Here is a 14,080-nt window from a genome sequence, read left to right on the forward strand (position 1 = left end):
GATGCTCAGATTTCCAGATGACCCAGCGCCGGGCAATGTGCGGCGGCGTGAAGAACCGAGCTGAGGTTTATCCGAACCCCGAGTCACTTAAGGCTGCTCCATCCAGCCTGTCCGTGCAGACTTCACGTCACCTGAGCTGTCCCAGAGGCAGTTTTCGGCTCTCCTTTTGGAGCGGGGGGGGGCAGTTTCTTTTCCATCGGAAGACACCCCCCCCCCCCCCCCCCCCCCCCCCACTCCCAAGTAAAAAGATGCCAAATCACTCTGGAGTCCAGACGCACTTCAGCAACCAAAGGGTTACACGTGCTGCCGGGCTGGGCCAAGGAGAGGGTGCCTCGGCACTCTCAGTAATTCAATTAGTCAGGTTTCAGGAAGGTGGGGCGGGGGTGGGGGTGGAGGCGTGGGGAGGGAGGAGATTAGGAAAACGCCTCTTTCTCGTGGAGCAAACCAATCCGGTTAGAGAAAAAGAGAGAGGAAAAAAAAAAAAAAAAAAAAAAAAAACCCGAGCTGTAAGCAAACAGCAGGCTTCTCCCTGACTGGTTACTCCAATCACCAATCCCCCGCCCCAACCTTCGCAAGTAAACTGCTTGGAAGGAGGGGGGTGGGGGTGGGGGGGGAGAGACGAGAAAAAAAAAAAAAAAAAGCAGCCCACATGACCTGGGCCGCCGAGGCAGCAGCGCTGGCGGCGCCACCCCCCTGCTCGGTCCGAAGCTCACACCCGCGCGCGCACCGCCTGCCAACCCAGCGCCCCGCGCAACACGCCCGGGCGGAGCCCCCACCCCCGCCCACGTCCACGTTCACGCGCGCGGCCTCGCGCTGTGCTGAGGCTGCTGCCGCTTGGGCCGCCGCGGCAGTCGGCTTTACACGCAGGTCATTAACGAGGGGGCGTGCCCGAGGAGATTTTTTTTTTTTCCTTTCCCATAAAGCATTTTTTCTTTCCTTTTTTTTTTTTTCCCCTCCTCTTTTGCAAAACTGACTTTTACCCCCTTTCTACTTCTCGCCAGTCTTCCAACCTCTCCAGGCTGCTCGCGCTGCTGCACTCAAGTTTATTTTCCCGCCTGGGCAGAGGCTGTAGGATTCAGTTGGTGGCTTTCACCTCTCGTTACTGCTGTGCCGGAGGAGGGAAAAGAGGAGGCAGCTTCGGATCGGGAAGGTTTTCTGATGTAGTCACTCGGGGAGGTGCCAGCAGCTCGTGCCGCGCTCCGTCTCCCCTTTTCCCGGTTTCAAACTGATTGATGAATCTCTACAAGTTGCTGGGTTTGGAGCCGGACCCGTCGGAGTCACAGGGACACTTTTGAGAGCTCACCCGGGGCTCCTGGCACGCGGTGTTGGGGGGCTCAGCCTCGCTCCCGGACGGCGATCGGAGACTGACATCAGCCCATCCCGGACTTGGAGGGCTCCGTCTGAAAGTGATTGTTTCCCCTCCCCGCTTTCCAGCATTAGCAGTTGGGTTGGTGTCGCCCTGCAGGTCTGGGCATCCCAGCCCCGCCTGGCTGGCTGGTTCACAACCTCTGCTCTTCATTCACTGCTGCACCCACACCCGGCCAAGAAAAGCAAGCAGGAGAAATCCCCGACTCAGCCAGCGCCCGGGGGTGCCATCTCTCTTTGCCTCTGCGGTCGGACTCCTCTGGGGACCTGCTGGAAGACGTGGAGAGCCAAACTTTTCTTTGAGGTTTTTCGAGGCAAGACCGCTCCTCCTCTCCTCGCCTGAGCAGCTGCGGCTTTAGGCTGTTCCAGGACGCCGACGGAGCTGGGCTTGCGGATCCGGATCCCCACCCTTCTCTGCGCACCTCCGGGTACCGCAGTACCTAGGACTCCTGCGTGGCTCGCGGGGGTCGCCGGGCCAAGACAGAGAGGGAGGCTCCGGACAGCTTCCAGCCTCCTGGGGCCACGAGCGTGAAGACCCCCCACCTCACCCCCCCCCCCACGCGCCCCGATCCACACAGCGCCCTCCTCCCGCAGTTTCTCTCCGGCCGCCAAAGTAACTTGGAGCAAAGCGGGGGCGCACAGCGAGGGCCCAGGGCAGCCGAGGAACCCTGCGCAGACCGCGGCGCCGACGCTGAGCCGGGCCCGGCGGGCCGGTGTATGTCTCCCCGCGGCCGCGGCGCTCAACTCCCGGTGACTGTGCAGCGTGCGCCGCCGCCTGCCCCGACCCGCGCTGCCGCCGCCCGGCCCCGCACGCACCTCCCTCTCCCGGGGTGACCGGCCTGCAGCCGCCGCCCGAGAGACACAGCTCTGCACCCGTTCCCCCGCCCTCGCCGCCGCCGCCACCACCGCACACACGCACGCGTCTCTCCGTTTTGTGATTCTTCTCCCCTCCCGAGCCCTTCAGTGGGGGTGCGAGTTTGTGTGTCCCCCCCCACCCCGCCCCAACCCACTGCCTTCTTTTCTTCTCGCTCTCCTCCTCCTCCTCCTGCCGCGCTCGCCGCGCTCCTCTCGCTCCTTCGTTTTATTTATTCATATTTATTTGGCGTCCGGTCTCTTCTTTCTGCCCCCTCTCCCTCCCTCCCTCTGGATCCCCGCTCTCTCCCCGGAGTGGCGCGTCGGGGGCTCCGCCGCTGGCCAGGCGTGATGTTGCACGTGGAGATGTTGACGCTGCTGTTTCTGGTGCTCTGGATGTGTGTGTTCAGCCAGGACCCGGGCTCCAAAGTCGTCGCCGACCGCTACGCTGTCTACTGGAACAGCAGCAACCCCAGGTAAGGTGGCCGGGGTGGGGACGCCGAGAGCTCGGGCTCCGCGGGCCTGGGCCGGGAGCAGGGAGCAGCGGCGGCCCGGGGGAGCGGCGCGCACCAGCCGCAGGCAGCGCGCGCCCTCGGAGCCTGCGTCGCCAGACGCTGCTGGCTGCCCGGGCGCCGGCGGGAAGCGCTCGCTCCGCGCCGCTCTTTGTTAAGCTGCGGCGGCAGGACCGGCTGGCTGCTGCTCGGAATCCCCAGGGCTGCGCGGAGCCGCTGCCTCCGAGGGGGTGCGGGGAAGGCTCGGAAATGGGCGGGAGCCGGGGACCAGGGACTTCGCTTGCCAGCCCGGGGGAGACTGGCTCGCCCCTCCGGATCCCGGCTCAGGGCTTGGGTCTGGGAAAAGCTCTGGGTGCGTACCGCCGTTGAGTTCGCTCCTGGAGCCTGGGGGCGCAAGACTGGGGCCGAGAACCTGCTGAACATCGAAGTCTTTATTTATTTATTTTTTTTAAATTCAAACATAATTCCTTCTTTTTCCCCTGTGCGCGCAGAGAGCGCACGGGTTAGGGGGAAGCGATGGGTGTGTGTGTGTGTGTGTGTGTGTGTGTGTGTGTGTGTGTGTGTGTGTGTGTGTGTATGAGAAGCGGAAGCTTTAGGTTTTAATGTTCTTTTTTAACTGCCAGAAAACTGTACGGTGACCCCCCCCCCCAACCCCCCCACCAGGCGGCTTAGGCCCAGCGCGCTTGGCCGTGGAAAGGATTCTCCTAGCTCGGGCACCCTCCTTTCCCCCAGTGGGCTTAAGGTGCCAGAAAGTTTGATCGAATGCCGGGTTACGTCACGAGTGCAGAGCGAGCTGCTGGAGTTGGCGAGCCGGAAGGTGGGAGCCTTCGCCCCGGGGCCTGGCGCTGCGCGGCCGGAGGGACGCGCGCGGTTACCTGGAACCGTGTGCCCGCGACCCCGAAGCCCGCGGGCTACGCGGGAGGCTGGAGGCGGGTTCCGGGGACTGCCCTGGCGCACGTGCTGGGCCCCAGCCAGGCGCAGCCACCCTGAGTTTCTGGACCCTGGAGAGGGGAAAGGAGGGTCGTCCCCAGCACCAGGCAGACCCTTTCGGATCCGGAGCATTCCCAAACGTTACTTTCTCCCGGATCTGGACCCGGCAGTCGGGCCCGCTGGGCCCACATCGCTCCGCTTCCAGCTGTGGGCTGGTACTGTGGTCCTGTTGTCCTGGGAGGGAAGCAGTATCGTTTGTACCTAGGATGATCGGTTTTTCTCTGAGCCGAAGTGGAAGTTGCGAGAAAAAGAGGCGGGAGGCCGAGGACTGACCCTGTGGTTGTGGCGCATCTTCTGCTCTGGGCTAGGGGGGCCGGCGGACGCCTCCAGTTCAGTTTCCCACCAGCCCTTTCTAGCGGCTCCAGCTTTCCCTCGGTCTGAATTCGCGAGGATTCCCTGCTTGACTGGGGTCAGCTGGGATGAAGAGCAGACGTCTCCAGGAACGCTGGAAGGGTTGCCCAGCCTAGGGAGAAATCGCCCCGCCCTGTTACTCCGGCCCAGTCACACCCAGGTAGCCGAAAGTCCTAAGTGCCGGCCTAGCTAGCACAAGTGGGAGACATCCCTGAAAGTTTGCGTTTTTAATAAAAGGGGTGTTACGAGGGTTACGAGGGTGGGAATTAGGATGGGAAACCATTTCCTCCCTGACATGCCACTAACCACTACTAGGAAAAGAGAAAAGAGACGACACTCCGCCAGAGAATATGCCTTTTATTAAAGCTGACAAGACAAACGGAGCAAGCTTTCCAGTTGCGATGGTGTGTTAAAAAAAGCAGGTCTAATTACGTTGCCTGGCGTAGTCTTCTTTGGACCTTGTTGGGCAACCTGTATGGAACATCAGCTAATATTTTTTAAACTTAAGTGCTTTATCCAGTAGCGTCTGTTATTTGAGTTTGAGTCATTTTGGTCTTGTTTGTCACTGAAAAATTCCGTGGGGTCTATTTGTCCTGGTATTCATTCATTAGAAAAGTGAGTGCTCCAGGTTGCCCAGGGCTTTAGCAGAAGACGGCCTGACCTACCCCCACCCCCTTTACCTGTCAAGCTAGGCTCACTGAGTTGCAGGGTATTTTATCTCTGTTTTATGCTTTTGATACCGCTGTTTAGTTTGAGATTAGCAGATTGATTTCTGTCACAGGTCATGTTTTTTAATAGATCTGCCCTGCCTAAAGAGAAACTCTTTCTCAGGATGCCACGGTAGTTTTTGAACCTGCTCGAAGTTAGAATTGGTAGACTTTTAGAATACCAAGAGTAGGTCTTAAGCCAGCATGCTAATTGCAAGGCTGTGCAAAATACCTCACCACTTGATTATTAGCAGTTTGATGACATACCAAAGAAAGAGCCAGGGACCTTTCTCAGACCCAACCTTTAATATTCTTAGGGGTTTGTGGAGGCATTTATGATGGTATGTTGCCACATTAAAACTTACTTTTAAAAGTAGGTAGTTTTAATTCGGATTTATTAAGTGAAATGCACTTTTTTATGCATTAGGAAAAGTCAAGTTTGATATAACCCAAAGGGGCATTTGAAAATGAAGTAATTTCAAAGTAAAAACCGACACTTTGTCACGGGGATTGAAAACATTTCATAGAATTTGCATGGGTTTATTCCGTATGACAAATTAAATGTATATATTTTTTTTCATGTACATTATGATTTTGTAAAGTAAGTTAACCCTGACTTCTGGTCTTCTACAGATGGGTCAAGATTTTGCTAAATCAATAAAGTAATAAACAGACTTCAGCCTTTGGAAAAATAAGTAGACAATATTACTTGCAACTTAAATTCTTTTTTTTTTTTAGAAGTTTAGTGAACACATTAAACTGATAAGAATGGATAGTTTCTGTAGACAAAGTAAATGTATTTTAACTTATGCAAGTAGATTCTGCTTGAAATTGTGTTTATTTAGGTTGAAATAAAATTAAATATATCTTGGTCATAAGCACTAGGCAGTTCACTCTGTAATGTTCTTGAAGTAACTTCTGTGGCAGATAGAATTTTGTCTACCTTATGGAGTATCCTTGCTGGCTTTGCGTGCATGCTCTAAGTATTTGTAAGTCTGTTTATTATAGGAAAATACAAACTCATGCCCTGTCAGAATAGGTCTCCAGTTAGAGCCCATCTCCTTGCTGGTCACTTCTGGAAAATGGATATTCAGCTTTTAAATGTTGCTAACTTTTTAGTTGCCAGTATTTATTAGGCAGTGAACCCAATTGATTTTTATGCATCAAATTGGCACAAATCTGTGAAATAGCAACTGAGAGGTAACAGTCTGAATAGAAATACTATATCACATTTACCTAACTGCATCCTTCACATTTCTCAATTTTGAAGCCTTGCTGGAGTTTTACCTAGAAGTGTGGACAATCCTCTTACTGTTATACTGCATTCTAGCTGGACTGCAAGGGGCTCGTTTGCTCAATGAAAATCTGACTCAAAGAGAGTATAACTACTTGCTTTAACTTGAAACCATAGAAAGATTTTAAGGAACTTTTAAAGATAACTTAAAACAATAAAACTTTATTTGGATTCCCCCTTGGTAGCCACGTTTATACAAATAGACATGACTTGGTATTAACAACCCGTCCATTAACCTGAAGATTACTGTAAACAGTTCGAAGCTTGCAACAAATACTCTCTTAAACGCCGTGTGTTTAGTGAAAGTTGCTCTTCAGTTTCTATATTCCCTAAAGTGATGCTGGAGTCATTAGATATATCTTTTGATTTGTATTGTAGGTAAGGGAGTTTAAAAAAATAAAAGACGGTTGCAAATATAAGGAATACAGCTCTCCTCAGTCTGTGATCTGCTTCTGCTCAGGTCTGAATGTTATCAGTTTAGAGTTTTTTCTCTTCTGTTAATCATGAAGATTTCACTAAACACAATCAAGTTGGGTTGGTGTTTTTTTTTTTTCATCCCTTCATTTCTTTAGGAACTACAAGCATCTCACACACGAATAGTAGCTCACTCGAATCATCTGGTTGTGTTCTCATCTGGAGTTCTGAAAGTGATTAGAATTGTGGGCTAGCCATCCTGAGTGTTTCTGAATGTTAGGGACCTATGCACATAGCTAAGTAGAGAGAAGTGCTAATATTTTTCTAAGACTATTCCCTTGAGTGTTTTTCTTTCAGAATTCAGTGGTTCATTTAAAAAACATCTGAGCCATCATCAATTTGATCATGTACGCCAGAACACTGGCACTGTGCCTTTTTCATTGACAAATAAATGAAATCATCGAGGTTTAAATCCAGGAACTAGTTGTGAGGGGAGAGGAAAGATTTATCTTGGTTTCCAGTGGGTCCTATGACTGAATTTGTAAAGGATTCTTTTATTTCTGAAGTTTCAGATTTTTAAAGTAATGTCTTTATATGTTCAAAACACATTTTAAAAAAATAAATGGCATCATATGAGATCTAACTCTATGTTTCAGTGCCATGTAATGTATCATTTTATTAGCTTTATTGGGCTAATTTTATCATTTTGATATTTATATCAGAGTTATGTAAGCACTCTACATTAGGTGGCTATCCCATGTCCTTATGTGTGTCCATGTACAGCCCTCCCTCCCCGCCTCTCTCCTTCAAATACAAACATTTGTAGAAGTCCTCTTCTAGAGTTTGGCCCATCTTTCCTGGAGTTTTACAGAGCAAAATTAGCTACTGAGTTTATTATTTCACAGCCATTATGTGTATTATTTTATCGTCATAGGGAACTAGCAGAACACAGATACTGGCTGGTGTTAAGATGACTGACACACCAGTGCTCTGTGAGGTAGCTATACAGGCTCATTCAGCATTTTCCAGTACAAACCCAATATCAACAAAATGTGAGTGATCAAAGATATCAGAGTTAGTCTTTAGGAATTCACTTCTTCGGATGTGTGACTTGAGTGGTATTAACCGGGTTTATTTTGTGGCTGATACACAAGAGCTTTGGGGCTTTCCTGTGACAACAGGGACTTGGTTAGGTGGAACACTTAACTGTTTGGGCAAATTAACTTCCTGGATCTTCTGCTGTTTAGTCTTGCAAAATACCTTCTGAACAGGCATTTCATTGCCGTCTCCCCACTGGCCTGCTTTCCTGTTGGATAGGGGAAGATAAAGATGGCACCTCCTTCTCTCCTGTTGCTATGAAAGGAGCTAGCTACCAGCTTCATGCTGGGCCAAGAGAGTGAATGAATACAATTAGTCCTTCAGGAGTCCTGGGCTTTGCTAGCTTGGGAAAAGAAGATGCCAAGATAATTTGCAGAGAGAGAGAGAGAGAGAGAGAGAGAGAGAGAGAGAGAGAGAGAGAGAGAGAGAGAGAGAGCTACAAGACCTAAGAATATGTTAAAAAGACAATTTTATGTATATAGTATGGTACAGTGTTTAGTTTATTTTTCAATATCAATTATTTGCTTAATTTTGGAAAAAGACTCCATTCCTTTTCTGATTATTTTAAATAACCTCCTTGGCTATAAGGATTTTAAAAGGTATGATCTGTTCAGTAATGCACCACTCTGTGTTGAGTCAGACCATATTATTGATTTTCTCTTCAGAAGTAGTATATAAACTATTAAAATAACAGCATAACTACAACATCCATGTTGAAAAGGAAGCCTGTGTTCCTGTAAGCACAGAGGGGAAGGCAGTCCTTACCCCTTGCCCAGGACAACTCACTCAGATCAGTCTTCTGAACAGAGGGGGAAAAAAATTGTCTTTTGATCAGTTGTGACAAATAACACCTTCATATTCAGGCATAAAAACTTCAAAGAGGAGTATGAGGAATGAGTTATTAATACTCACTTTTAATAATTTGTCTTACCATAGTGGTCTTGGCCAAACGTCAATAAATTACTGTCTCTTTGAAGGGGCTGATTTATATTTTTCCATTTATATGTTAGTCTGCTTTTCAACCCATGTCCTGAGATGTTTTGTAGAAAAGTTTCTGGTGATTAATGTGAACCTCCAGTGTTTCTGAATAGGAGATTACTCAATACTAGGAAGTCTGCTTTTTTTTTTCCCCTCTTAAATTTTGTTTGCATTTTATGTTTTCAAAATGTAGCCAGTTCCGAACAAGTCGACACAATGACACAGAACCACTTGGCTTAAAATTAACATTAATAATGTAAACTTTCTATCCTAAAATTATCATACAGACTTCTTGGAGAGGAGAAATCCATGCATTTTGGCCTTCTTGATAGTCTGTAGCTCTTACTGCATTCTCTAAGGGATTATTGTGGAGCTTCTAAAAATCTGTGTACCATTTGCTCTTAGAAAATTTGCATGGATACAAACTCTTGATTTTTGAGCTTTCTGGGTCTAGTTTTCAAACAGTGAACCATATGTTTCCATAAAACATTACTTTAAAATATTGAAAACTCCTACTGAAGTTACCTAGCTGCTGAGCGACCGCAGCACACTAGCGATGGTTCACTCAGCTTTCATTCAGGTGGATTCTATCATTTTCAATAAGGAAAAATAACCCTTTGTCATCTTTAGAAACATCCTTCATACAACTGACAGTTGACAGGTTGAAGAAAATGTTACTGTCAGGTCTTATTTTCCACTCAAGTGAGGAATAAAAATAGGTTTAGATGATTTTTTTTTTTAAAAAGTCTACTTAAAAGTTATTTCAAGATGTAGGGAAATATTTTTAATTTTTATATGGAAGTCATAAAATTAATCTGCACTTACTTCAGGGAAGGTCAGCGAAGTGCTTTCCAAGGAGAGATTCTTCTGAACAGTTTATTTCCTATGCTTTAACTGTAAGAAGTCAAATGCAGTTGAATTGTTTATGTATTACAGGGTATTTTTATATAGGATTCTTAAAAGATAGGAGCTGATCTGATGACTGTTGTGATTTAGCCAGTGGCCTGATTTTCACGACTGATGATCGTGATTTAGTGTGAAACAGAAGTGAGAACGTACCCATTTGTGATGCATCTGTGTCGTTGCGCACATGCGTGTGGGTATTGGACAGTCGTGCGGTTTGCCGCACACAAAGATTGGACCATTTCGAGAAATGGCTTTGTTACTAATACTTTTAAGATTTTGTACATTGTAACCGATGTATTCCCAGGTGGAAGCTTATCAACACACAGAAATTAGAGTAAGACAAAAGTCAGATTTCTGCCTTTAGAAAGGCTGGCTTTGGCTTCCAGCATTTTTTCTTTTCTTCCCCCCCTTTCAAAGCAGCCATCTTGTTTTAAGACCGATTTCATTTTTCTCGTGAAAATCGTCTGCAAATGAATATGGATATAGAAACGGGACTAAACCACCAAGTAAGCGTTTTGGTGGGATTCTGTCTCAAAGTTCTATCTTTAATTTACCAAGTCACAAACATGCTATGCGTCTCCCTGCAGTTATTTGGCAAAAGGACGTTTTAAATAGTGTTAACCTACTTCGCCGAGGCGTATTATATTTTAATGTTAAATGCTAGGCTGTACCATGTTTCCTTATGGACTTTTCTCTTGAAGCTTACAGTTCGTTGCTGATTTCAAAGTAATAGATCGACAGTCTCTGTTGTCACCCCACCCTCTAGACTGATGTCATTATGCTGACCTAACTAAGTAGTTCTTCCTATTGTTGGACGTTAGTGCCAGTGCCCCCTGCCCCCAGCAGACACATAGAACTGATGAGGATGACTAGGTATCTTTATGCAGTAAGAGGCTGGGGTAAAAGTGAGGCTACCTCCCAAATTAAAGCCTTTTTAATGCTCTGAGAAGCATCATGTGTAGTCAGAGCCCAGGTGCCCCTGAAATACAGTTTCTCATTTTTTCTCCTCCTCTTCCTAATGATGATGATGATGATAATAATAAACAGTCTTTTGAGGGTACTACAAAAGAATTATTTTAGAGGCAAACACACTTGCCACTGAAGCTTGTGAGATCCTATCAACTGAATCTGTTCTGTATTTCTGGGTACATTTGGAGGAACATGTGGCCTAGTAAACTTTACCAAAAGTTTACACTACACTTCTTGGTGCTGCATCTGTTTGATGATGTCTGGGAACATCATTATCATGTATTTCAGTAAAAGCACGGCTTCCTGAAGATTAATTTTTAAAGTAGCCCGACTCAGTCTGTCTAATTTAAACTGGGCGCTGATGAGCCCTCTGTCTGCTTCAGATTACTTCAGTACAAGAGGGGCTTGCGTGGTTATGGATTCAGGGTAGAGCTGGTAAATAAGATGCATGCTCAAAGAACAGATAGACATCTTATGGCTCAAGTCAAGGTCTGAGTTGGCAGAGGCCTTTGCGCCAAGCTTTCCTCTGAGGTCCATCATCTGCTCTCCTTTGACAGGCTGGTGGGGAAGATTAAAATAAGTGGGTGTTCAAAGTGACCTTTTAGTTTGAAATGAACTCACAAATACCTCTTTTTTTAAAATGTTGTTTCCCAGCTGTCAGAGTTTCCATTTTAAGTTTTATTAGTGACTTATTTATATAGGTAAAAACTATAATTAACAATTAGCTCTTGCCTCTTACTATGAAAACATGTATGATGAAAGCGTTTTCCTATAGAAAATGTGGTCTTGTGGTTTGAATAAAATTAAGTTATGGTTTAGTGAAGTCATTAATTGTAGTACAAATTGTAACCCAGGTTTTGATGGTGGGGGAAGACATGATATTTGAGGTTTCTGAGATGTCAGAGGGATTACCATTTTGTTGCATTTCCTGAGCTTAATATATAGGAGACTTAACCTTCTGAATGAAGTTTTTATAGTGTTTAGTTTAATGGAGACAAGTGAGAATGGGAAGAAAGGTTAAAGGAACTCTCAATATGGGGAAACTGTCTTTTGTGTTTAACAATTAGGTTAAACAAAGTGGGAGCAAATGGACCCAGGCCCCCCTACTATTGTTTCAGAGCAAGAAAATTCAGACAGATGTCGGAATGTGGAAGCAGTGACCTCTGACTCGCACAGCATGGCCACTGCCCTGGCACATAAGTGTCCTGAGCCACCATCGTAGCGGGGTACTGTTTTGAAGTGACTGACACTTAGAGATGGAGACCCTGAAGTCCATGCTGCTGTGGCTGTGTGCAGCTTTCCTAGAGCTTCTCGGCTTCAGTTTAAGAGCCTCCCCCCCCCCCCCGCCCGCCCCCTTTTTGAAGAACGTTTCTCTGGCTCAGAGCTGGGTGACTTCTGGATGTGCTCTCCCTCCGTGGAGTTGCTATCAGTCTTTGCTTCCAGATAATTTTACTCATCCAGTTGGAATAACGCAGAAGGATGAAGGAGGCTCAGATGTACCTTTCTGCTGTGGTAAAGAACAGATAGACATCTTATGGCTCAAGTCTATTTAGCAAATGCTTTTTTTTTTTTTTTTTTTTTTTTTTTTTTAAAATGACAGATGAAAGAGGTGGTTTTGTTAAAGGCCTTTTCTTTTAGTTCCAGGTCTGCAATCTTGCCAATAACCTCTGGGTTCAGACAGACCATGAATGTTTTAGATACTGTGGCATTCAGTGTTTTCTTCATATATTTGTTTACTCTTGCCGTCTCAATAAACTTTTATGCCTATTTCTGTAGTTTTTTTGGCAGGGGCTCCATTTATTAGCATTTAGTGACCCAGCACTAAAGAGGGGTGCAGTTCAAATAGTGGTGCTTCTGACAGGGTTTTGTGTCAAACTAGAGAAAATAATAGGGAAGTGAAAGCCGCCGAAATGTGTCTCCCAATTACTAATTAATCAGAAGAGAAAAGACCCCAGTGGCAGGTCTCATGTCCACCATGGCAGCAACTGGGGGATGCTTCATGTTAAATACTGTATAAAGGAAATTAAAGGAAGCCTTAGGAAATGTGGCACCCAGAGAGAAGATACAAGTGTTAATTTTTTTTTAAGTCTGTGAAAAGTGAGACAAAAACCACAATTTAAACTGAATCTCTGTACTCTTCACAGCTGTTCTCAAAACATAAAGCTATTCTGAAAGTATTTCCCTTATTAATAAGCAATGCCTTTATTCTTATTAATATTTTAGTGTAAGCATTATACTATTCTTGGTTTTAGTTTTGGTGTAGCACTTATACATACTTTATTGTCGAGAGACCTGGTGCATTTTAAAAGTGTTTCCCTCCTTTTATGCCAGTCATCAATATGTGGAGCTTATTGTAACTGGAGAATGAACCTCCCTTCCCCCACAAATTAAAATACGTTTTTAGATGGACTCTATTTCTTTCTGGTGGCCGGGCCCATAATTAAATGCCTGTTATTAATGTATTTTTTCCATAGCATATACAACATAAAAAGGAAAAGGTCTTGTGTTGAACTAGACCCGTCAGGGGAACGATGAAAACTAATTACACACTCAGCTATCACCACTGTTGACTGTCCTCTTGGGAAGACAACAGCATGATTGTGTGTGTGTGTGTGTGTGTGTGTGTGTGTGTGTGTGTGTGTGTGTATTCCATATACATACACATAGGGTCAGACATACCTTTTAGTTCATTTTTGAGCTATACGTTTTCTGAATCTAAATAAACCATTGGTAACAAAATGTACATAAGCTATCTAATTCAGCTAATTAGGTTCAAGAATGACAGTTCTTTGTTGGGCAGCACCCCCCCACCCCCTTTAGTGCCCTTTCTTCATAATATACATGGAATCAGTCAGTTTATGCCTCAGAGTATCTCATTAATTTAAATATTATTTGGGCATTGTCTTGTAATCAATGCACACATGTTGTTAATTATCTGATTATTTCTTGAAAATTGTTATTTCCTTACCTAAATGTTTGTGTCGATATCTGGATGATCAGTTTATTCCATAGAGTCTTTGGTGCAGTTTCACTGCCCTGGTCACTGTTATATCTATTTAAGAAAGAAAATAAAACAAAAAATAGTATTTTTTTTTCAAACTTCAACAGCTTCGGTATGTTTGGTAACAAGCCTTTGAAGTTATTAAATATCGGGGTGTTTCCGAACCAGGCCTGAGTTGCAATCACACTCTGCCCATGTGAAGAATGCTGCATAGACTCAGACTGTGTCTTATATAAATGTTTTACATGAACACTTCTCATTCTTTGAGCAAATTCTTTCTGTTTGAAGAGAATGTATTTCTTGTATCTCATACTAGAACCAAATGGGGGAATTCAGAAATTTTATATTTACTTGGACATATTTAAAAAAAAAATTCACATTAAAGAAATGTTATCAGTATTAGTAATAATATATTCTATTAGTAATACTATATTCATGTGTTGGATACTTAGAAGTTATGATTGATAAAATATTTATTGAGTGATACCATATGTAAAAAACACCAAGAGGCATACCAAAGACTCAGAGAGAAGGCGGGCAATGTCTATGCCCATAAGGAATTCAAGAGTTTGGTTCAAAGTTAAGAATTTTGTGGCTGTAATGACAGTACAGAGTAGAAAGTACTAGAAGAAATCTTCACACC

At 45.3% G+C, this 14,080-nt stretch overlaps 1 protein-coding gene across 4 annotated transcripts in view; it reads left to right on the forward strand.

Annotated features, from left to right (window-relative positions):
• Positions 1 to 2,314: 2,314 nt before the first annotated feature.
• Efna5 (ephrin A5) overlaps positions 2,315 to 14,080 on the forward strand; it is a 284,299-nt gene continuing 272,533 nt past the window's right edge. For 2 of the 4 annotated variants that reach the window (XM_052750241.1, XM_052750242.1), the window contains exon 1: positions 2,315 to 2,693. In XM_052750241.1, the coding sequence (XP_052606201.1) occupies positions 2,569 to 2,693 (125 nt within the window). In that variant the 5' untranslated portion in view covers positions 2,315 to 2,568. Of the gene's footprint in view, positions 2,694 to 2,972; positions 3,082 to 3,490; positions 4,231 to 14,080 lie in introns of those variants that run through there. The other 2 variants (XM_052750245.1, XM_052750243.1) reach the window with 2 other exon arrangements.

The sequence above is a fragment of the Peromyscus californicus genome, unplaced genomic scaffold (genome assembly GCF_007827085.1).
Source record: "Peromyscus californicus insignis strain IS unplaced genomic scaffold, ASM782708v3 Scaffold_21__1_contigs__length_65335640, whole genome shotgun sequence".
Classification (NCBI taxonomy): Eukaryota; Metazoa; Chordata; class Mammalia; order Rodentia; family Cricetidae; genus Peromyscus; species Peromyscus californicus.